Raw genomic sequence first — 25,267 nt, forward strand, 5'->3', positions numbered from 1 at the left:
ATTTCAGGCATGTGTACCAGACCCAGTTAGTTAGTTAGTTAGTTAGTTAGTTAGTTAGTTAGTTAGTTAAATTGTTTGTTTTTCAGTGCAGGAGCTTGAACCCAGGGCCTTACACAGACTGGACAGGCATTCCTATCACTGAGCTTTATCCCTAGCATGTCAGTCAACTTGGAAGAGACTCTGTCCCTCAGCACGCACTTACACGGTCACATTGTTAATGAAGGGCAGACAGAGATCCCATAGAAACAGACAGCATCTGAATTCCCTCTGAAACTGCTAAGTTAAATGGCTCTGAGGAGAAGGGTACCCTGAATTCCTAAAATTAACACAATAGATTAAAAATTAATTTCTTTTTGGAGCTACAGACTAATGAATTGAGGCAAAGCATGCTTAAAACCTTTCCTAGGCTTCTCACATGAGAATTCAGTGTGGTAGCTTAAAATAGGAAGTCCTCTACATAATGGCTCATGTTGCTAACTTATGTCTAGTTTGTTTTTATCTCAGACTATTTTCCTAAATGAATGAATTACTATTAATTTACCAATTTAATATCATTTTATTTCTACACTAAATTTTTTTAATCTCTGTAATTTTTCTAATTATGTTTGTGTTAATTATGTAATATTCTGATATTACCTTTATGTAATAAAGAAATATAAAGACTGAGGGCTAGAGATGTAGCTTAGTTAATGGAGTGCTTGCCTAGCACCACAAAGGCATGAGTTTGATCCCCACCACCATTAAACCCAACATGGTGGTGCGTTCCTGTGGTCCCAGCTCTAGAAAGGCTGGCAAGAATATTACAAGTTCAGGATCATCCTCCACTACCTAGTGAACTAGCTTGTGGCCAGCCTGGGCTGTTAGGTTACATAAGACCCAGCCCCTCCCAAAGAGGGAGGAGTCTCCTATGTCCCCTCTAGTATGTAGTTAATTGATTCTTAGTTGGGTCTTCTAACCTAATTTCATTGCTGTTGCTACTAAATTATAATAAATTTAATTAATTTAATTAAATTATAATACATTTAAGTCAAGGAACTGGAGAGACATGATTCAACAGTTAAGCATGCTTGCTACTCTTGCAAAAGAACAGACTTTGTTTCTCAGCACGTGTGGCCTGTAACTCTAGTTTCAGGGTATCTAAAACCCTCTTCTGGCTTAGCTACCAAGGAATTTACCTTCTGAGCCATCTTGCTGGTACCTTGGTTTTAATTTTTCTAGATGGTCTCACTATGTATGTAACCCAAAGTAGCTTGGAATTGTCTGTGTATGCCAAGCTATCCTTAAAATAAACTTCTTCCTGCCTCCTGAGAGCAAGATTATAAGTATACACAACACCACCCTTGGATGTTTTTGAATACAAGTTCTTAGTCTCATTAAGGTGGAATGTTTTGCTTGAGTTACTTGACATTCCTTCAGCATTTTTTCCATGCCCAACCCATTGTTTCCTGTTCTTATTTAATGAGTTATAATCTATTATTTTCAATATTTTAATGCTTATTTTATCCTCAGTTTGGCCAAAAGATGCCCCAAATGTGGTTTCTATGGCTTACTTTTAAAAATTGTTTCTTTCTCTCCTTGCCCTCCATGTCTGTGGGGCAGGGAGGGGATCTCTGTGTTCATGTATATGTGTATGCATGTGGAGGCTAGAAGTCAACCTCAGTCTCATTCCATCTTATTTTTTTTAGGCAGACTCCAGCTGAATCTAGAGCTCACTTATTTGGCTTGAATAGTTGTCTATCTGGCCAGCAAGCCTCAGCACACACACACACACACACACACACACACACACACACCATCACCACCTCCCGGTGCTGGAATCCAGGCACACACCATTGGGATTACAGGCACGGTCCGCTGTGCCAGCTTTCTACATGCGTGCTGGGCATCCATACTCAGGTCCTCCTTGCGCTTTACCTGATGAGATATCCCTCCAGCCCACTTTAAAATTTGTCTGTGTGTGTGTCTGTGTGTCTGTGTGTGTGTGTGTCTGTGTGTGTGCATTTTTGCCTGTGTGTACACAGTCAGAGAATAAAATCAGCTGTCCTTTTCCCTAATAGTTATCCACTTTGTTTGAAACAGGGTCTCTTCACTAGCCTGGTGCTCTCCAAGCAGGCAGCAAGTTCCAGAAGTCTGCTGTCATCAGCCTTTCCCCCTTAATTTTGTTTTACATGAAGATCCTGGAGACTAAACTTGGGTCCCCATGCTTGCAGGGCAAGCACTTTCCTGACTGCGTTTCATCCCAGCCTGTGTCTTTGTCTTTTGGCCTTTTCTTTTCATTCCTCAAGTATTTCCTTGCTTCTGGTACATGATGATCTACAGCCTATCTACTCTTCCCCTTGGAATCTGCCCGCCTCGGAACAAGACCTTTTTAAAGGAACTCGCCAGAGCTACTTTCAGTGGACCTTGGCACTATTCAGCTCTTGTTCCTGGATCCTCTTTTGTTAATTTTGGAAAATGACTGCTCACTAACTCTAAGTGGATTTGCTTTGCTCTGTTCTCTCTGTCTTTACTTTGGGAGCTTCAGTGACATCTTTTAGTTTGTAATTTCTATTCTGCTGTCTTTAAGGTGACTTAACTGTTCTTAGACGTGCCAGTCTAGAAAGACTGTAAGGGTTCTCAGAACCTTACATGTTTTTTCATTATGTTGTGATTTTTTTTTTTGTCTGTTTGTTTCTGGCATTGTACTTCACTTGTTTTTATAGTTTTTATCTCTGTTAACTTCTGTTTGTGAATATTGTTATCTTGTTATTAACATAAACATTTGTTATTAATCATAGTTTTTGTTTTGCTTTCTTTGAGACAGCCTTACTTAAACCAAGAATTTGAACTCTCCATGTAGCTGAGGATGGCCTTGAATTTCTAGTTCTGTTTCCTCTCAGTGCTGGGATTACAAGCACATGCCACCACACCTAACTCACATAGAGCTTCAAGCTTGCTAGGCAAATGAACTTCTAGATTTTGTTGTCACATCTTGGAAAGCCTTGATGAGTTTTTCATTTCCATCAGAGTCATGAACTGCCTGGAATTTCAGCTGGGTTGAGCACTATAGGCTTCAGGTTTCTTTAGCAGTGGACTGAAGATGATAGGTTACTCAGACTGATTATAGGTTATTGAAGGACTTTCTCTGGTGGTTTCTGCTTTGCCCTCAGCTTTCAGCTACTTGAACACCAGTATGCCACAGAGGGGTCTCCTCGGGGGCCTGCCCTACCTGTAGCCATTGACTGCTGTTTTGTGGTAGGGCTAGCCATCTTGGGAAGGGTAAATGAGAGTCTTGAATCTTCTGATCCAGTCAATGCTAAGCAGGCATCTGTGAGGGGAGGGCTTTCCTAGTGTCTCTATTGCTTTCTATAGCTGCCAATTTTGTTCTTTTAGTTGGTAAGTCTGGCGGAAGATACTTTTCTTTCTTTTGTGAAAAAAAAAGAGAAGTAATGGATCTTTTATAAATAGTGACCCACCCTGAGCTCTGGACAGTCCCTATGAATCTTCCAGTTTTGCTTTCTTGTCCCCCATGAAGAGTTTTTGCATGGCTCTTAATGCAGACATGATTGCTAAACTTCTGTTACTTAAGGCTTTTGCTTCCTATGAGAGAGACTAGTGTATCGGCAGTCAACCCCTTGACTCTAGCTTTTCTTGTGAGTACTGGGCAGGTGCTCCTGGAAAGAGTATGAAAGCTTGTGTCTAGTGGGAGCAATGCAGAATTCCAAATTATACACTTCCATTCTACAGTTGACCTTTAAATTTTAGCAAATTTTTCTTACCCTTATATATGCAACTACCATTTCCTTCCATGCTTTACAAGAATGAAACAATCCCAGTCTACATCAGGGTCTTGTACTCCAGATTGACCTTAGACTTTAAAAGATGACTTTGAACTTCTGGTTCTCTTTCCTCTACTTAACCAGTGCTGGGTTCTAGGCCTGTGCCACTATGCCTGGTTTGATTAGGTGCTGGGAATCCAACCCAGGGCATCCTGTATACGAGGCAAACACTCTGCATCCCCGGCTCTGTGTAATCTTTTCACGTTGGAACTGTCTTGCTTTATGTATCTGAAACAGATCCAAAACTGTATGTCTGTATTTTGATGAAAAATTTTTTTCTCTGAAATTCTTAATTACTCTTACTGGGGAAAGTATAGAGTCAGTTTACTGGGGCCTACTCCTCTGCCCTGTGTTGAAAATACTAAAGATGTTCTATAAAATACAACTGGAAATACTTGGCCTAGTTTACTCTTGATGTATTGTATCAGGATGTATAGAGATAGAAACATAGCCAGGAGTGGTGCACATGGCTGTAATCGCAACACTTGAGAAGTGGAAGGAGGTGGGGCAAGAGTGCCCAGCTACTTGAGACCCTGTCTTTAACAGAAGATAAACTAAGTCTTCAGTAGTTGTGTGATGCAGGCTTGGTTGTCTCCCCACTCTTTAACACAGGTGCTTATGGAGACGCTGGGTGCTCTGGGGGCACAGTGCCGATGGGCTGCCTGCAACATCTACTCCACCCTCAATGAAGTGGCTGCTGCTCTCGCAGAAAGTGGTAAGAGCTGGGCTTTGTTCTGTCTTTATCTAAGATAAGTCTTCATGAAGTTCCAGTGTTTCAACGCACATCTGTAAGGAAGATTGGCTGTAAGGCAGCTGCCTTTGAAGCCATGGATCCTGTTAATTTGTTCTCTTGGAGGACTTCAAACATGATTTAGTTAACTGGTCTTTGCAGTTGGCAAATAGCTGCCTGTGTCTCGTGTTCTCATCACACTGCTTCCATCCATGGAGAGACTACCAGGGAGCACTACTCACACTCACAGCTATATGGATCACCCGAGCCAGAGTTTGTGGTCTTGCAGGTTTTCCAGTAAATGGCTTGCCCTGATTTAGTGTTTAGTTTGTCTGCTTCAGCAGTAAAAAAAGCCTGGCATATTAATTGATTAAAGTGTCTGCTAATGCTTGAAGGACAAAAGAAAGAAAAATTTGGATTCTGTCAGCTTTCTCTTTTCCCTCTGTGTAATATACTGTTTGGTACCAAAACTACTTCTGAGCTCTTGGGAGCTACCAGGAAAAGCCCACAGAACACACATCTCTCTCCTGTGCTAGTACTCTTTAACATTTCATCAGTTCTTGAATTAATTTATAAAAATTTACTCCTTTATATGATAGAAAATTATTGTAAGCAGGCATATGTTTGTCTTTTTTTCCTAGCAAATGACTATTGACAATTAAAAATATCTTTGCTCTCACAACGTTATATTGCGATAGAGAAGATTATATACTTACATAAATGATAATTAAAAGACTGGTTTGATAAAATGCAATAATTGCTAACCCATATTCAAGGCCAGGCAGGGTGACATCCCTGTCATCCCAGCTGTCTAGGAAGGTTGAGGCCAAAGGACCATAGTTCAGGACTTACTTGGAGAATGTAGTAAATCTTGTCTCAAAATAAAAATTTTCAAAAAGAATGTTGGAGATCATGGCTCACACCTGCCATCATCACAGACATGATTCACACCTGCAATCTCAGCCATGGCTCAGACCTGCTATCACAACCATGATTCACACCTGCAATCCCAGACATGGCTCACACCTGCCATCCCAGACATGGCTCACACCTGCCATTACAGCCATGGCTCACACCTGCAATCCCAGACATGGTTCATACCTGCCAACATAGCCCTCAGAAGACTGAGGCATGAGAATGGCCACAAGTTTGAGGATAGCCTGGAATCCATGGTGAGATGTCTCAAAACTTCTTGCATGAATAAATAATGAGTGAGTGAATGAATGAATAAGTTGGACTAGGGATGAAGTTCAGTGGTAGAGCACTGGCTTAGTGTACTCTGTGAATTCAAATTCATTCCCCAACACTACAAAAATAGATAAACCTACATTCAGTAATACATAAATCTAAACCAATGGATTAGAAACTTGAGATTCATTTGGTTCTCACCCAGCTCAGTTAAACAGCCTGCACAGTGTACGTGACACTTGACTAGGCTGTGATGCGGAGCAAGCACTTCAGTAGGTCAAGAGTTTCCCTGGGAAGCATGTGGAGGTCCTGACAGAAGGAAAACAAATGGGCTTGGGAGATGATGAGACTGCCAGCTTGAGGGTACCAAGAACATATTTCTGGTTTCCTCTTTTCCCTCCAATAGTCCTATTTTTAGCAACTCTTATATTCTTGCTGCTTGTCCTTTGAGCCAAGAAGAGCAGAATAGCCCTACAGGAAAATGCATGGCTAAGGGGACTTGAAGGCAATATTAACCAGTGAAAGAAGTTAATCCAAAGAATGGAGCAAAATGAAAATGTTTGGAATTGTCCCTTTTATAGCATTTAATAGTTTCCCTTTGTTCTTTTGATTATTTTTAGGGTTTCCCGTCTTTGCCTGGAAAGGAGAGTCAGAAGATGACTTTTGGTGGTGCATTGACAGATGTGTGAATGTGGAGGGCTGGCAACCAAACATGGTGGGTCAGAGTCTGTGAATGCAGTTCATGAGGAAAAAGCTGATGATGGGAAAGATTGGGTCAGGGTTTCCCAATAAAAGAAAGGAAAGTGGATCCATTTCTGTCCAGTATACACGGGTATCCAGCAAAGTTCAGGGAGTCTTCTTAGAATACCTCTAGATACTGAACTTTATAACAGCAAAGAATCTTACTTAGCTCAGTGTGGTGGTATGCATCTGTAACCCACATTCGGGTAGCCAAGACAGGCAGGTCATGAGTTTGAGGCCAGCCAAAAAGCTTTTGCATTTATCAGAAACATTAAAACGATACCCAGGAATCACCCATGACTGACTAAAATGCAGAAGTGACACCTTTCTGTCCTCTTTTCACAGTTGCTCCAGTAACAGTATGGTAATCACAACAGACAGGCATGGAGAGCACAGCTGACTTCTACACACTGAGTTCTTAGTGTGCTTGGAGCACTTTCTGGATCCAGAGACACTTAGGAATCTAGACTCTATACACTGAGTTCTTAGTGTGCTTGGTTGGAGCACTTTCTGGATCCAGAGACACTTAGGAATCTAGACTCTACACACTGAGTTCTTAGTGTGCGTGGAGCACTTTCAAGTGCAGATTTCTTCTTTTTATTTTGTAAAAGATGACATAAAAGTTTAGGGTTATTTTTTACTTTATTTTTGCTTCATTATTTAAAAGATCTGAGAAGTTGTAGATGTAGCTCTGTGGTAGAGCTTTGCCTGACATTTGTAAAGCCCTTGGTTTAGTCCCAAGCACTGAAGAGTTTAAAAAAAAAAAAAAATTAAATGTAGGACTGGGGAAAGCCCTGGTTTAGCATGCTTGAAGCGAGGGGCGAGGAGAAGAGGAGGTCAGGGGAGAGGGAGAGAGAAATCTCAGACTTTATATTTTAAATTTTTATTTTTAAATACTAAAAGTACAATTATATTCATAGAGAAAGAAATAGGCATAAAATATGATATATTTCCTGCTACCAACATTTCTACAGTATTCTGAAGAGATTAGAGAATCAGCAAAGAAAGGAGAGCGAGAGCAAGAGCGAGAGCGAGAGCGAGAGCGAGAGCGAGAGCGAGAGAGAGAGAGAGAGAGAGAGAGAGAGAGAGAGAACGGCTTCTGGCTGCTATTGGCCATAAAACGGGTATGGGTGCCCAGCCAAGAAGCAGCTTTTGCTGACTGATATGGCCCAGGTCACATGGCACCAAGTGCTGGCTTGAGGAGGGATCAGATGATGGTGGCTATAAGATGAGTCAGTTTGTTCCAGCAATTTTGGGTGACAAAAAGGGAGTCTGACTGACAGATAATAAGAAAGATGGGAGGCAGGGTGCATGTCTCTCGGGTATAAAGCTAATTTTATAGTCATGAACACAGGGGCTGTGGCATTGTACCCAGAGCCTTTGCAGTCTGTGGAGCCAACACAGCTGCTAGAAACATTAGTGAAGACAGCATAAGGGTCAAAAGAGTTGTTGCCTCACAAAATAGGATTCATTGGACAAAACCCGTTACTTTTCTTTACATCATACCCTCGGGAAGAAGAGGATTATCTGCAGTAGGACAGCACAGAACAGTTTATAGGCTGCGGTCTCTAAATCAATACTATAAATGGCAACTCCTTGACTGTGCCAGATACCTTTGTTTAAAAGGGAAAGTAGCTCAGTTGGTAGAGTACTTGTCTGGCCTGCATGAAGTCCTGGATTTTCTCCCCAGCACTGTGTGTAAGCCAGGTGTAGTAATGCATGTCTATCATGAATCCCAGCAGGAGGATTAGGAGGTACAGATCAGGTGGGAGAGATGGTTCATTGGGTAAAGGCTTGCTGCCCAAACATGAGGAGATGAATTAGGATCCCTAGTTCACATAAAAGCCAGGTGTGGTAGCAGGTACTCATTAGCACAGCATGGGGCTTAAGAAAAACGGAGAGCCCTGGGGCTCAGTGTCAGCCATTCTAACCCAAATAATAAGCTCCAGGTTAGGATACTGTCTTAGCAGAGGTGAGAAGTAGGGCCAGAGGCTGAATGCAGCAGGGATTGAAACAGTCTCTACCCTTGCTCTATATCCCTGGCCCCTCTTTTGGGTTTCTTGGGAACATTCATTTGTTCTTAAAGGTTCTATTTGTAGGTGTGTAGCAAGGCTAAGAGTTCTAATGAGAGTTCTGCCTTGGTCCCTACCCTCAATCAAGATTTGATTGATCAAACAAAATGTAGTAATAGTAGGAGCAGAAGCAAAGATCAGATGATAGTCCTGAGGTTGGGTGTTTTGTGTGCCCTGGGCTTCAGGATGACATTTTTGATACTTTAGTGTTGATATCCTGGAAGTTTAAAGAAGACGAATGCCAGCAGAGGATGACTGAGTTATGCAACCACGTTCCAGGATAGGTGTAACAATTTGGAAAAGTCCTGATGAGACCCTTAACAGTTCTGAAGGACTGACATGCCACTGCCTTGTGCCTGACTTATAATTCAGAAACCTTCCCCGCTGATGGAAGCTCTAGTGGGCACAGCATTGTATTTATCTTTAATCTCGACTTGAAATAGTGATGAGCTGTTCAGAGGCATGCTCATACACCTACATGCTGCACGGTTCCCTGGTTATTTTTAATTTCGCTTACACAGAGTGCGAGGTTGAGCTAGGCAAAACCTCAGTGCCGCCTGAGACATTGGGTGGGAGAGTGCGTGTGCTTTGGGAGAAGTAAAGGATTAACAGCTTCAGGTTTAAAAGCCATTGTTCTTCAAGGGAGACTAATTATCTGTCCTTTTATTTAAACTAAACCTTAGCTGAATTTATTTAAAGTACTAAAATCAGCAGCTAGAATTGAGTTTTCTAAAGATCTGCAGTGTATTCGAGAACTAGAGGTCTTGATGGCCTCCTGAGCTGATTATCCATAAGATAATCATATGTTGCAATGTGGCTTAATAATGTAGATAATGTTGGGTCTTCTGACTGAGAGACTTAGAATTGGCATTTCTCCCCTTCTCTTTTCTTAGAGTATAATGACTCTTTTATTTGGTGGGTTATTGAATTTACTCAGACTTTAAGTTACTTTTCATAACTATATGGAAAATTTTAAGTACCTGTACATTGATAATTAGGAATTGGGATACAGTACCCTGAAAGACCCTGAAGCCTACACCTTCAGCAAGACAAATGACAGTCCTGATGCTTCTGTTGCAGATATTGGATGATGGAGGAGATCTTACTCACTGGATTTATAAAAAGTATCCCAATATGTTTAAGAAAATCAAAGGCATAGTCGAGGAGAGTGTTACTGGAGTCCATAGGTAAGATTTAACAGTCATCCCTAACTTACATATAGAATCTTATGATCACATGTCTGTAGAACATATTAAATTATGTGGAAAATTGAAGTTTTTCTATAAGGTAACAAGTCTAAGGCTAGACATTTATTTAATTAACAACACAAATTGCAACCTTAATATGGTGAGCAACTCAGATGAAGAAGCAGGTGGGGTCCTCGTGTTTTCTTATCGCTGTGGTGCAGTGACTACTTGCTTCTTTTGGACATTCTTTCAGTAAATATTTATTGAACTACTACAGTGAGCCAGGCACTGTTCTGTGAAAGAGACCCACAGTAGATAATAACCTTTTTCCTCCCTCACAGACAGCAAGCAAGGGCTTTGGGTTCCATCACAAAGTAGCCTTGGATAAAACTAGAACCATTTCTGTTAGTCTTATTCACCAATAAAGAATTGAAAGCATGAAAAAAAAAAAAAAACTTTCACTCAAAGCATGCCACCATGACTGCTTTAATGTTTCCCAATCTCTTGAACATATAAAACTATAGCTTGGGGATGGAGAGATGGCTTAACGGCTAGGAGTACTGGCTGCTCTTCCAAAAGACTCAGGTTCAATTCCCAGAACACACACAGTAGCTCACAACTGTCTGTAACTCCTGTTCCAGGAGATCCAATGCCTTCACATGGACATACATGCAGGGAAAACACCAATGCACATAAAAGTAAAAAACAAAAAACCCTATAACTTAAAACAACCTTCTTAGAATGGGCTACATTTTTAAATTTATATGTGTGTACATGTGTGCTCACATACTTGCATGTCACAAATATAGATACCACAAGAAAAGACAACTTGTAGAAATTAGTTCTTTTCCACCATATTAGAGCTACAAATTGAGCTCAGAATGTCAGGTTTGGCAGAGCCCTTACCCACTGAGCCTCATCCCTAGCCCCAGGAGGTGAATTTTTAATAAAACAAATACTTCTCCTTTTTAATGGACTAAGTTTTTAAACTCATGTATGCATAGCTATGCATTTTATGGGTTTGTATATTGTTGTTATGAATTGGAAACTACTAATAATGGTAGGATTATGCTGGATTTTTTAAAGTATTGTTTTAAATTAGTTCTTTTAAAGCTATTTTTAAGATTTTTTCTTTTTTTTAGTGTGTGTGTGTGTGACCATGGAGGCCAGAAGAGGGTATTAGGTTGCCTAAAGCTGGAGTAACAGGTGATACCAAGCCACTAGATGGGATCAACGTGGATCCGCCTCTGGAAGAGCAGGAAACACGCTCTCAACCACTGAGTCACTTCTCCAGCCTCATATTACTTCTTTTTTATTATTATTAAAAAGGGATATAAAATTTATGTGAAGATTGGAAGAGATTGCTCAGTGGTTTAAGAGCTCTTGCTGCATTTGCAGAGGACCCAGAGTTGGTTCCTAGGATCTACCTGGCATCTCACAACATTGGTTACTTGAGTTCCAGAAGATCTAACACCCTCTTTGGGCCTCCACAGGCACCAGGCACCCATGCCTTAAACATACATACATTCAAGTAAACACTCATACACATACAATAAAGCTAGTAACTTTTCTAAAGTCTCAGTCTTGCAGTGGGCATGGTAGTGCATGCCTTTGATGCCAGCAGAGGCCAGTGGATCTCTGAGAGTTCCAGGCCAGCCAGGACTCCACAGTGAGACTCTACCTCAAAACATAAGTCTCCATCTTTAAAAATAAAAATGAAAAAGATTTATATGCAATTAAATTTATTAAGATCTTGAAACATAGTTGGATCAAAGATTTTCCCTACATGGTTTTTTGAATATGAGCTTTATTGCCAGGTTGTATACAGCCTCTAGAAATACATTATCTGTTTCTCTGTATCTGTCTTGTAGGATGGAATTAGTTATATCTTTTCTTTCATGCTCAGTCCATCAATATATTTCAGAGAGCAGACATGAAACCAATAGTAGGTTGTAATGTCTGGCTGTTTTATGTTCCTCTTGCTTCTTTCCTTTACAGGCTGTACCAACTGTCCAAAGCTGGGAAGCTGTGTGTTCCAGCCATGAATGTCAATGACTCAGTCACTAAACAGAAATTTGATAACCTCTACTGTTGCCGTGAATCTATTCTTGACGGGTAATGTCTGTTATCTTTGGGTTGTTGCCTGACTGTTCCAGCTTCTTTGGTTTTAGTTATTTCTGGAACTGTTTCATGTTTAACCACATCACACCCAGGACTGTGTAACCTGGAGCTCAGTTGCTATCACTCACCATTACAAGAAAAATTTCTTTCACTTAGGATATTAGACTGGGGCTAGAGATTTGGCTCAGAGATTAAGAGCCCTTGCTCTTCTTCCAGAGGGGCCTGTGTTTAATTCCCAGTACCCACATGGCAGCCGACAGATGTCTATAATTCCAGACCCAGGAGATCTGGTGCCCTCTTTTGGCCTCCACAGGTACCAGGCAAACATATTCAGATAAAGTACTCATATACATAAAAGTAAACAAAATTTTAAAAAAGAATTGATGCATATGCAGCAGAGGATGGCCTAGTCAGTCATGAATGGGAGGAGAGGCCCTTGGTCCTGTGAAGGTTCTATGCCCCAGTGTAGGGTAATGCCAGGGCCAGGAAGCAGGAGTGGGTGGGTTGATGAACCGGGGAAAGGAAAGGGGATAGGGGGTTTTCGGAGGGGAAACCAGGAAAGGGGATAACATTTGAAATGTAAATAAAGAAAATATCTAATAAAAAAAAAAGAGAGAGAGCAACCTAGGCTACATAACAAGTCTGAGACAAGAATAATCTCATCTTAATAAAATAGACAATGAAATAAAAAAATTTGAGATTAGCTGCTATTGGTAAGCAGAGTTTATATTTTGTGCTATTAAAATGGCATAACAATGATTTTGAAAAAGATCTCAGATGATCCTATTTCAGATCATGGTTCCCATAATATACCGTATAGTTCTCATGTTATTACTGCCATAGAATTCTTGACTATCTAGAATCTTGTGGGAGGAAATAATGAACTCCCAGAGGCATTTCTGCTTTCTGCTCTATGAGGGTTGCAGGTCTGACAGTATTCACCCTGTCTCCACACTTGTGTTCTGGCGTTCCTTCATTAACTGCTAGCAAGACCATGTGCAGTTGGCATTTTATTGGTGTAAATAATACTTGACATACTCAACTTTTGAAAATCAGAGCTTGATTTTGGCTCAGAGTTAGTGGTTAGTCAGAATCATGTGACAAAGAAAGTCAACTGCTTCTAACTGAAACGTAAAAAAAGATTAAAGAAGGCACTGGGTCCCCTCTATCCCTTCAAGAATCTGTTGCCAGTTCCTAGAATGCCTCTCACTAGACTTGACCTCTTAGAGTTTTCAACACGTTTTAGTAAAGCAAGCAGGGGGACCAAGCCTTTATCATATGAAGCTTTGGGAACATTCTAGATCCAAATCTTAAGTAATTTTCTAAGTAAAACCATCAAAATAGCTTAGAATGTGGCAAGTGCAGCATTTCTATCCCATATGAGTTAAAAGAGAAGATGAGGAAAGGTTGTGTGGACTGTGTTCCTAACCATTCAGTGTGTGCTGTGACACTACCGTGGGCAGAAAGACCTCAGTCTTTCTGAGTGCTGCTCCCATGACCTGTTTATTAACTGTAACCCTTGCTTACCCTCCTTGCATATTCCCCCATCTGTAGAACAGTAACTTTATGACCTACTTTATGAGTTACTATGGGAGTTAATAAGACAGGGTAAGTTCTTCAGGGTTGTCACCTTTCTCCTAAAAAAACCAGTCAGGGTGGCATTTCACTGTGTACACCCAGCCGATCTGGAACTTGATACATAGCACAGCCTGGCCTCAATAGCACAGTTCTTCTTTCATTGTGCTTTACCACAGGCATGTGCAACCAAACCCAACACCTTGCTTGTCTGTCTAGAACTTCATGTATAGTAAGTTTTAGAATTCAGTCAGAATCTAGGGTAGGTTTTTGCTGGTTTGTCTTTCTTTCTTTTTTTTATTTTTTCTGTTTGGTGGAATGTTGGATGCGCATTGTACCTATCTTTGCCTACTATATTACTAGGGAGTCAGTAGTATCACACATACTGAAAGTTTTCGAAAATTCTTAGCTTAGTAGTCAACTATAGAGTGTCCTCATGGTAAGGGTCATTGTGACAGATACCTCAATTCTGACCACATTAGTAGTAATTTGTATATATTTCATTAAAATACTTAACTACTCACCACTATCTTTTAGACTTTTCAAGTACCAGATGTGTGAACCTAAAGTTGGCCTATACCAGGATCAGTAAAAGATATATGAAGAGAACTCTACTAGTTCAGAAAAATTGATAGAGCCCCTCCCAACCTAGTTTACTCCCTCAGTAAGGAAGAATCTTGAGGCTGTACAAGAGCGTACGAGTGACAAGCAGCCGCAGAGTGGACATTACAGTTAGGGTTTACAGTGAGGGGCAGGGACCTGAGCTGCCATCTAAACTCGCCAAGCAGTACAAGCTCATTGGTACCCGCAGACAGTGCCAGACTGCAGTTGTTCTCCCAGTAGAGATGAAAGCAAGAGAGAGGAAAACTGATCCAGAAAAACCTGAGTAGAAGCCAGGGAAGGTGGCACACATCTGTAATCCCAGCACTCAGGAGGCTAAGGAGGAGAATCGAGTGTTCTAGGCTATTCTTTCTTATATTAACAAATTTGTGACCAAATTTGAGGTTATGCTACATAAGATCCTGTCTCATAAAACCAGAAAGAAAAGGAAAGGCAGTGGAGCAGGCAGGCACTTAGGCTAAGAGAGCTTCCACATGAGAAAGGTATTAATATTTAATCTTCTATAGTTCTGTGATGGTTACTTGCTGTATACGTCCCTTTACATGTTGCTAGGATCAAACACCTGACAACATAGGCATAATCCAGTCATGACAGGAAGTCCTGGCAGTAGGACAGTGCATCCACAGTCAGAAAGCAAAGAGGAATGCTGATGAAAGAGATGAAGATGATGCTTTCTCCTTTTCTTTGGTCCACGACTCCCATCCATCGAGTGGTACCACCTATGCTGAGGGTCTTCCTATGTCAGTTAACCTAACCTAGAAACTCCCTCAAAGACATCTCCAGAGGTCTGGTACCATGGTGGTTCTAAGTCCCCTCAAGTTGTCAGTCAGAATTCACCATCACACAGGCATCAGGGAGCCCTGCCAACTCCTCTTTGTGTATTGCTGACTAATATTCCACTTGAGGAAGAAGAAAAATTTCCCCAAAGCTCCAAAGGAGCTCAGCTAGGATTTTTACATTGTAGAGTAGATAGTGTTTTAGCTCTCCTAGGGCTGTGGAGTGAGAAGAACCAAAGAGAAGCTCAGAGAGTTGCCAGGCTCCTAAATAACACCAGGTAGCTTACCATTACCCCCAGAGCTTTCTTGAGTGAAGTCTCTTTTGTCCTTTATCCTTGAGGAAAATCCTGAGATAACAGGAAAATCACTGCCTAACTGGAGTCCATCCATGTCTTCAGCCTGGTTGTCATTTGCAGAAGATCAGTGTGAAGGAAGTTTCCAGACCACCACAGCTATGTATAGTTAAAGAGAAGGGGGAGGAGGGAAAGCTTCAGAGAAGTGATCAAAGGGAAGGAGGCCTAGAGATAGATCCTTCAGTTCTCCTTGCCGTGCTAGCCATTGTAAGACCACTCTGATAATCCATGACCTCTGAGTGTGGTAGTCCCCACCAGAGAGTAGGAAGTGTCTCTCAAAATCGACTGGATTTTAATTGAAACTCTTTTTCTTGACCAAGATTCCCAGAAAAAGTAGTCTCGTTGTACCCAAAGAGAACCAGAACTCACTCCTACACATTCTTTCCAGAAATCCTGGAGACAGCAAGGATCAGTTTCATAGAGAACAAGATACAAAGGTAGAATGTTTCTACTCCAAATCAACCCAGAAAGCTCATTGTCTATATAGTCAGCATCAGCAGATTTCACAGCCTCTCTGCACCGTTGTCCATTATTCTCCCTATTGAATCAGTGTAAGACCAAACTGGCCACTCTGATACTGCTATATGCATTACTTATGGTATATTCCTAAAACAGTAAGGTAAAACAGTGTTTCTATTATGTCAGAACTGTCAGTTCCTAAATTAAAATTACGGGTTTTTTTTATTTGTATCTTTTCTTTTACCCATATCTAGTCACAATATATAAGTGTACATTGCTTTTTTGTTTACAGGCCACTGTATACTCTACATCTTTCTTTTGCACCACTCACTTTAATCTCAGAGAGAGATTAAAGAGGGGTGGCTGCACAGCTCCCATATACCTTGAGCTTGTTAGATAGACAAAATACAGACTGTATTGCTTTCCCTCATAAATGAAAGAACTTGGAGTCCACATTAGAAACATGAGTGCAACCAGTCTAGCGGGTATTTGTAAAAGAGCCTCAGCATTCCTGAAGGTAGCTTGTTCCCTAGTAAATCCCAAGGACCCTGCTCACTCGGGTTGCAGGCCTTCTCTTAGTTTGTTGCATAGGAACACACCACATGTCACATCTTTTCTCCAGTGTAAATTACTTCATACCACATTATCAAGGAAAGGACTAGAAGAATTTTTTGATGACCCAAAGAATTGGGGGAAGAAAAAGTCAAATCTGGAGCTTCGTGGACCTGCCAGCAGCCGAGGAACAAAAGTCATGGAGACTTACATAAGCTTTGGTATGTCCTTCTGAAGGAAAGAAACATGCTCTAACTCTAGAGCAGGAGGCCAAGCGACAGAGGCTGCCATTGCCAAGTCCAGAGCGCTTAGAAGAAGTCGGTGATTCCATGGATAACTTAGATAAAGTTGTCCAGGAGAGGAAGATGCTTTAAGGCTTCTTCAGACCGGTGAAGAGAAACCCAGACCTGGGACTTGGAGAAGGGACATCTTTGGACGAATCGTCTGGCACAAATTCAAGCAGTGGCCTATACCTTGGTACCTAAATAAAAGATACAGCAGGAGGCGGTTCTTTGCAGTGCCTTCTGTGGATCGCTTTATCAGACTAAGCATTGAGTAACACGCCTGCATTGAAGCAAGAAAGAAAAGTTTACAGAAAAAGAAAGAAAAAAATCTCCAGGCAAAATTCCCACATCTCTCTCAAGAACAGAAATCAAGATGAGATCTAAGATGAGATCCAGAAGTCCAGTTCCATTGTTCTTAAAGCCTGTGTCCTGATATGAATATCTGTTAAGCAGTTTAATAAAGAAATGATCTTGTCAAGTAAAAAAAAAAAAAAAAGAAAGAAAGAACTTTAAAACAAAAACACAAACCTCAGGTAGAAAGCTAAGGATATTTTTTTCTAAGTGAATGGTTTGGTTTTGTTTTTGTTTCCCTCAGACTTAAAAGAACAACAGATATGATGTTTGGTGGAAAGCAGGTGGTGGTCTGTGGCTATGGAGAGGTAACGTTCAACCTTTTACTTGTTGGATGCTTAAAATGTATTTTGATTAAAATGTTGCCGAGTTTTGTGTATAGACAGCAGTATACCACGCACCATGTTAGATGGGAACACATAATTTCAGAGGGCCTTTCTTTTCCTTTTGTATTTTTTCTCGTTGATTTTCTGACATGTTCCAGCATTGCTGTTTGTGATGTTCCTTTAGCTTGTGTTTTGATTATAAATCGTGAATGTGGGTGTTCTCATGCATATGAATGTGCCAAACAGGGGCCAGGGATTTGTTTATGAACTGCATTTATTTGTTTTTCTTGGGTTTTCCCAAGCATGAATCTATTCAGCAAACTTACTTTGAGGGGAAGAAACAGGGTACCCTCCCAAAGCTTCCAGAAGCTTGGAGAAGTGTGCTTTCACTTGCTGTCCTCATTGCGTGTGTTCTCTTGCCTGCTCAGGTGGGAAAGGGCTGCTGCGCTGCTCTGAAAGCCATGGGCTCCATCGTGTATGTGACTGAGATTGACCCCATCTGTGCCCTGCAAGCCTGGTAAGCCTCTCCGTGGCTGGCTGCAGTGCCACTGTGGATCTTCCGTGCCACGCCTTACACCCACATGCCTGAGCTGCAGGGGAACTCTAAGCTTCTGTCTTGCAAAAGTCAAGGAGTTCTGCTTGGAGGGAAGTGGGAATTTAGAATTCTTGTTGAAATAGTAACCGGGAATGCTTTGGTTTGAGGGACAAATATCCCATTAATGTCTCTCTTCATATGTAATCCCCACCACTTCGGAAATAATAATCAAATAGAAAAGGCAGGCCAGAAAAACGGTTTACTAGAGTAAGTGGTTACTGTACCAGACCTAATTTCAGTCTCTGTCTTCACAAAGTTGTCCTCTGACCTCCACGGGTTACCTTTGCCTGTGCTTACCTTCACACATATATCATGCATGTGTGCGTGCATCTTAGCAATCCTGAGTCTGAAGCAAATAGATAATGACTTCCAGGCCTCGGTTACAGAGTAAGACCTTGTCTCAGCAACCTGGCCTACAGAGTGAGATCCTGCCAGGAGGTGAGATTGGGTGCAGTTTAGTGGTAGAACATGTGCTTAGCTTGGACATGGGTTCTGTCTTCAGCAGGAAGGAAGAGAGGGGAGTGAAATACAATAGGCTGTGTGAGAGACCTTCTGATATAATACACTTCAAAGACCTCTTTGGTAGTCCTCCCAAAAATGTATAATGTGAATCTTAACTATGAGAAAATATTGGATTAATCCAAACTAAGAGTGAAATCTGTTCACTCCTGTATGAAGAATGTATGTGAAAGTGTTTGTGGTATTCTTATAATTCTTTGGGGGGGGTGGGGGGTTGTTTTTTTGAGACAGGGAGGCAGAGACAAAAGGATCTCTGAGTGTAAGACCAATGTGGTCTACAGAGTGAGTTCTAGGCCAACCAGGGCTACATAGTCAGACCCTGTATAAAAACTAATAAAACAAAATATATAAAATATAGATAATAATCTTACCTCAAAGTATTGTGAAAATTAAGTCACAGAATGGACCCTCACTAAGTGGTAACTGTTACTAAGATTATTTTCATCATCCACAGAATGGGAAACACCACGGTCACTAAAATCTACTGTAAGCCCAAGTTTCTGTAGTATATATCTACATTTTTTAATTTTCTGTGCAGCGTTTACCACTAAGCCTCTGGAAGAAGGACACTGAGCTAGAATAAGGTTGGAATAAGGCCTGTTCCCCTCTCCTGCTACTCACAGAGCCCCTAAGCTGCCAAAGCAGAGCTCCCCAGTAGAGTCACTGGCTTACTCTAGTTGGCTTCAGTCACAGGGAGCATCACCTTTCTGGTACTGTCTCTTCAGTGTAGAAACTGGAACATGACACTGATGACAGTGCATTCAAGTCATCTCATAGCCGTGAGCCACAAACATACGGTAACTTGCCGTATATGCCGTGTATGCTGTACATACAAGCTGTGTGCTGAGGGTAAATGAGAGAGTAGATGGAGGGGCCACGGCTCTGCTTTAAAAAGACCACAGCCCCTGCGCTGTGTCAGAAGCTCTGTAAACAGCATGCAGTGCTGTAAGGGCACAGGAGAACTGTCTTAACAGAAGACTGAGGCACATGGACAGGAATTTCAGCAAGGCTGTATTCAAACCTGTGCAGGGTTTTGGGGTTTTGTTTTTTGGGTTTGCTCTTTTGTTTGTTTTTTGTTTTGTTTTTTGGGTTCTTCTTTTCCTCTCAGTTTGAAGGTATGTGTCCCATGCAAGGAGCAAGAACATGGCATCCAAACAGAGGATAGCATAGCATAGTTCAGGAGCTCACAGACTAGGTAAATTTGGGGAATGGTAATATCCTAGGTTAGAATCACATGGCAGTGTAATCATTATCAGTATAATAATTTAGGTCTTATCCTAGAGTATTTTAAACATGTAAATAAAATGTTCTAAGTTGCACTTAGGGAAATCACTCTGCAAAATGATTTGAGAGATGTAACCTAGACAATGAGATTGGGCCATACATTGCTGACCAGACCTTAACAAAGCTAGCATGTATGGGTAAAAGGGGGCAGAACTAGGCACCGTGGCCCACAAATTTATAATCCCACCACCCTAAGAGAATTACCTCAAATTTAAGGCTAGCCTGGTCTACAAAGTAAGTTCTGACCCTGTCTCCAAAAAGGTTCTGTGGGGCCATAAATTCAAGCAACTTAATGAATTAAGAAAAAGTATTAAAAAGATTTGGTTACAATTTCAATTAGAAAGAAACAGTTACTTGGTTCATACAGTTGCGTTAACAGTAATGTTGCTCAGGGTAGAAAATACAGAAGAGAAGTAGATGAGAGTGTGGAGAGGATAATGAGTTTATTTTCAAACAAGTGTGGGCTCCTCCTGGGGAATCCTTGAGATATCTGAAGGAGTAGTTAATCCTTGGCTATGAAGCCCCCCAGGTATGGAACTTAAAGATACAAACTATAACTGAAGTGTAGATAGATGGTAAAGCTCTGCCTTGTTTGCTGGATGCCTGGGTTCTAACCCCAGCACTGGAGTGGGGGATGTGCCCCTCACATGAGTGGTGATTTACAGCCAAAGGCAGAATAAGCATGGGTACTGAAAACAGAGAAGGGTCCAGTGAAGAACCCCACAAAGTTCCACTACTTCAATATGGAAAACGCCTTAGAATTTAGCCAAGTGGGGTACAAGGTCCTGGGTTCAATCCCCACCGCTATACAAAAGTGAGGAATTGGTCTTTAAAGGAGGCAAGTTATGCTTAATGTGGCAGAGAAATCAAATATTGTAAGGCACTATGGAAAAAAACTGTCTTGTTTTGTTTTTCAGAAGCTAGTCAATGATCTTAGAAGAACAGATGCAGTGAGAATAGATCCAATGGCCATGTGTCATTTTCTAGAATTTCCATTTGGGAATTTCATGGGAGCCCTTGCTCGGCTCTCCATTTTTGGGAAGATATAGTTCCACAGATGCAAAGGGAGCTTTTATATTTCTCCTGTATAAGATAGGGAAATGATTTGGATTTTTGACTGAAGAGTACCCCATGCCAGATGTGTAACACATGCCTGTAATCCCAGCAATCAAGGAAAAGGCTAGAGGATCCTGAAATTTGAGGCCAGCCTGGACTCCACAGTGGCACTGTTTTAAAAACAAACAGACTGGAAGCGTTCCAGCTGTCCAGGAAGTGACACTGTAACTACCTGAAGAGCTCGGTGCAAGCTTGTAAGGGAAGACTCCCCACCGGCTGGCGGAGTTAATAATTGTCCTGCTTTATTTCTGCAGTATGGATGGATTTCGACTAGTGAAGCTAAATGAAGTCATCCGACAGGTCGACATTGTTATTACTTGTACAGGTATGGTTGTGGTGTATCCAGTGGGATGTAGGAATGCTTTCAGGGCACAAGTAAGGGGTGATTTAAAATATTCTGGATAAAGCCAAACTACTAAAGTGAGAGATAGGGGTTGGGTTGAGAAGTAGGAATGGCTCATTTGGTAAAATGCTTGCCTTAATAAACATGTTTTGATTCCAAGAACCCATGGAAAAAGGTCAGGCCTGGGTGACTGGAGAGTTGACTCAGTGATTAAGAACACTTGTTGCTCTTGCAAAGGACCCAGGTTCTATTCCTAGTACCCCATGGTGGCTCACAGCCATCTATAACTCCAGTTTCAGGTAATCTGACACCCTCTTCTAACTGTGGGAATCAGACATGTAAGCATTATACATCCATCAGGCAGGCAAAATATGCATACACATGAAATAAATCATCTTTTTAAAAAGCCAGGCATGGTGGTTTGCACTTATAATTTCAGCACTGTGGAGTCAGAAGCACACAGAGAGACACACATGCATGCTCTACAAATAGTAGACAAAAAATAAAGTCTATTTCTTTCACATTTTCTTGTTTAGAGTGCTGCCAAACTATTTTTCAGAGCAATAGAACTTTTTGGTTTTTTTGAGACAGGGTTTCTCTGTATAGCCCTGGCTGTCCTGGAACTCACTTTGTAGACCAGGCTGGCCTCGAACTCAGAAATCTGCCTGCCTCTGCCTCCCGAGTGCTGGGATAAAAGGCGTGCGCCACCACGCCCGGCTGCAGTAGAACTTTTGTGCAGTTGTACCAGCAGTACTTGAGGGTTCTAGCTTTTCTACATCCTTAACATCCTTATTATTGTATTTTTTTTATTATTGCTATCCCAATGAACATAAAGTAGTGTATGATTTAGAAGGCTAGTGAGATTCTCCATTCTTTCCTGTGTTTTTTGGCTATTGATATCTTCTCTAGAGAAACATCCTTTCAGATCTTGTATTCATTTTTTTAAATCAGATTATTTGTCTTTATTGTGAGTTGTAAGAGTTCCCAATACATTTCTAGTAGACAACCCATTTGATTTACAAAGATTTTGTTCCATTCACTAAGTTGTCTTTTAAACACTTCCTTAGTGGGGTCATTTACAGCAAGGACCTATATGTTTATTGATGTAGTCAGTCTCTGTTTTCCTTCTGTTGTTTATGTTTAAAGTGCTGTATCAGCCGGGCGTGGTGGCGCACGCCTTTTATCCCAGCACTTGGGAGGCAGAGGCAGGCAGATTTCTGAGTTCAAGGCCAGCCTGGTCTACAAAGTGAGTTCCAGGACAGCCAGGGCTATACAGAGAAACCCTGTCTCAAAAATCCAAATAAATAAATAAATAAATGTGCTGTATCACTGTAGACTGTTGCAGAACCTGAGGCCACAAGGATTCACTTTCATGTTCCTCTAACATTTCTGTTAAAAACTAAGAGTTGTTCTAGTTCTTGCTCTTTGGAATATGGTCCATTCGGGCTGGTGAGATGGCTCAGTGGGTAAAAGTACCCAACTGCTCTTCTGAAGGTCCGGAGTTCAAGTCCCAGCAACCACATGGTGGCTCACAACCATCCGTAACAAGATCTGATGCCCTTTTCTGGAGTATCTGAAGACAGCTACAGTATACTTGCATATAATAAATAAATCAATCTTTAAAAAAAAAAAAAGAATATGGTCCATTCATGTTGTAGACATTGGTTGACCATTTTACATACAGAGCTGAGGGAATAAAAACTACTTGTATTTTATCTGGAAAGCTATTAGGAATTTGCCTAGCATGTTCTTATTATTTAACACCATTTGTAATAAAAACAAGAATACAACCTACCTAAAAAAAAAAAAAGAATATGATCCATATAGAATTGATTTTATATATTTCATTATATAAATTATACATTATATATATATAGTGTGTGTGTGTATTTATATATTATATGAGGTAGGGGGGTCCAACGTCTTTCCTTTTCATGTGTTTCTCTCTTCTGTTTTTAAGGGAACAAGAATGTGGTAACCAGAGAGCACTTGGACCGTATGAAGAATAGCTGCATCGTTTGTAACATGGGCCATTCCAACACCGAGATTGATGTGGTAAGATCCTCACTGACCATTGATGGGGCCTTTCTTGTTTTTCCTTCATTCTCTCCTTCCAAGTAACAAACTGGAAGAAGAAAAGGCAGGGGCATCAACTCGTCTGGACATGAGTCATGAGTGTTCTGGAATAGTCCATGTCTGTTCACTTTCCAGCCCTATGGCCTGTGCTTAGGGGCAAAATAAAGCTTTTTCATCGGAACCATTTCAAATGATTGCCTCCTTACACCCAGGCTTGGTTACCTACTCAGACTGTGAAACATTTTGTTTCCATTTAAGAATTGGTAGCTGGATAAACTTGGTATGAATCAGAGTGAAGTCAGTATATGGGGATGTTTAGCTTTACATAAAGACAAGTAGTCTGGTCTCTGGAAACACTCAAAGGAGAGATCTGTGAGCTAGGAGAAGTACATTATCTTAGAATGGCTGTGTCTATCAACCACTGCAGTTTCTTTTCTCTCCCCTTTTCACTGGCCTAGGTCTCCCGTTAATATCTCTCTCAAATCACAGTAACTAGGTTATAGGTACCACCTTCAATTCAGAGCCACTGTGTAACAGCATATATTCCTAAACCTGGAGAGTTTATTGCTGTAGTTCTGTCATCTGATGATATCCAACCAAACCTCCAATAAGTTATCCAAGTAGCAGTTAATAGAGGTGTATGTATTTCTTTTCAGACTTACCAAAGTATCTCTCAGTATGACTTTGACTCTGGCTTTAAGTTTTTATGGCATTTTATGGCATGTCTGTCTTTCTCTGTGGGTAACTGGCTCAACCATAGCAGGCTTTCATCTCACTGAGGGCTGCTGTGATTGAGCGTCAGCATTTCAGGTAAGGACCAGCTGCTGCTAAGAGCCATTGGGTAGTATTTATTTTATGTGGTTTCTCTTTTTAACCCTGTTGTTCTATTCTTTTGTTATTAGAAGTATTTGGCTGGGGATGAAGCTCCATGTTAGAGTGTTTGCCCTCCACACTAGGCTCCAGGTTTAATCCCCACTCCACAGCACCAGAAAGAAGGAAGGAAATAGTTAGCCAGATAACCTCCCAGAACCTAAGGCTAGTCTGGGAGTCTGAGTGCCATAGCATCATTGCTCTGTCTTGTCACTGTGGTTTGCTTACAGTTACTAATGGAGTTGATAGTTGATAGTTGGTTCCTTGGCGGGTGTAAGGATCCTCTTATATTCCAGTTATGTACCATGAGTGAAAGGGCACCTTTACTACATGGTCAAAGAGAAGACTCTCTCTCCAAAACCACAAGAAGCTCTGAATTAACAGATGCGGCCATCTAACTTGTGCACCTTTACTTTTATTCACTCCATGCCCTTGACTACCCTGGGATGGTTATTCTTAACTTTAAACTGGGGAGCGTAGACATTAAGTACACTGTAAGTCATACAACTGATTCAGAATGAAATTTAAGCACAAAATTCTTCAAGTATTTGAGCTGGTGTGTGTGGTGGTGCTCACCTTTAATCCCAGCACTTAGGAGGCAGAGGCAGGCGGATCTCCGAGTTCAAGGCTAGCATGGTTTACAGAGTGAGTTTCAGGACAGCCAGGGCTACACAGAGAAACCCTTTTTTAGAAAAACAAAGCAAAACAAAATAATTCAGGTGTATTGACTCCGAGGCCTAGTTTTCCCTTTAAAGATGGGCTAGACATGAGGAATTCCTCAGAATAACGGTCACAAGACCATTTACCTTCAATCACAAATATTACTGTATGGTTGCTGTATGCCAGCTGGAGTTCTAGATGCTTGGAGTCAGCGAATATAACACATTGCTACCCTCATAGAGCTTATGAGGAGAGTGAGACGAAAAACTTAACATAATAAAGAAGTAAAATTCTTAAAAGGAGAGAGAAGTACAGAATGGCAGAGGGCATCTGAAGAACTAGGCCATTATTTAAAAAGTAAATCAAACTGTGAGCCCAGTGTCAAAAGGGTTAGTCATGTGGATTTCTAGGTGAGGAGCATTGTAAGCAGCATCAGTAGCTGGGGCACATGGCCTGAGGCAGAAGGAGCCCTGCTGTTTGAGGGGTGAAAGGAAGCTGGTGTAGATGGCAGGGTGAGCACAAGACAGGGAAGGGAGGATGAGGCCTGAAGTGACAGGTCTAACAGCCCACGCTAAAAAACAGTTCTGTTCTGAGAGAGTCAGGGAGCCATTGTAGGGTTTCTAATCTAGCTTAGTTCTGATATGAAGGCT

The 25,267-nt window shown here is 41.2% G+C and overlaps 1 protein-coding gene and 1 pseudogene across 8 annotated transcripts in view; both read left to right on the forward strand.

Moving 5' to 3' along the window:
* Ahcyl2 (adenosylhomocysteinase like 2) overlaps positions 1-25,267 on the forward strand; it is a 140,419-nt gene that overhangs the window by 104,553 nt on the left and 10,599 nt on the right. For all 8 annotated transcript variants that reach the window (XM_021189830.2, XM_021189831.2, XM_021189832.1 and 5 more), the window contains exons 5-12: positions 4,431-4,533; positions 6,357-6,451; positions 9,630-9,736; positions 11,735-11,851; positions 17,073-17,136; positions 17,583-17,671; positions 20,923-20,993; positions 22,972-23,066. In XM_021189830.2, the coding sequence (XP_021045489.1) occupies positions 4,431-4,533; positions 6,357-6,451; positions 9,630-9,736; positions 11,735-11,851; positions 17,073-17,136; positions 17,583-17,671; positions 20,923-20,993; positions 22,972-23,066 (741 nt within the window). The remainder of the gene's footprint in view (positions 1-4,430; positions 4,534-6,356; positions 6,452-9,629; positions 9,737-11,734; positions 11,852-17,072; positions 17,137-17,582; positions 17,672-20,922; positions 20,994-22,971; positions 23,067-25,267) is intronic.
* On the forward strand, positions 15,209-16,973 carry LOC110316053 (annotated as a pseudogene).

Source organism: Mus pahari, chromosome 2, assembly GCF_900095145.1.
Source record: "Mus pahari chromosome 2, PAHARI_EIJ_v1.1, whole genome shotgun sequence".
In the NCBI taxonomy this organism is placed as follows: domain Eukaryota; kingdom Metazoa; phylum Chordata; class Mammalia; order Rodentia; family Muridae; genus Mus; species Mus pahari.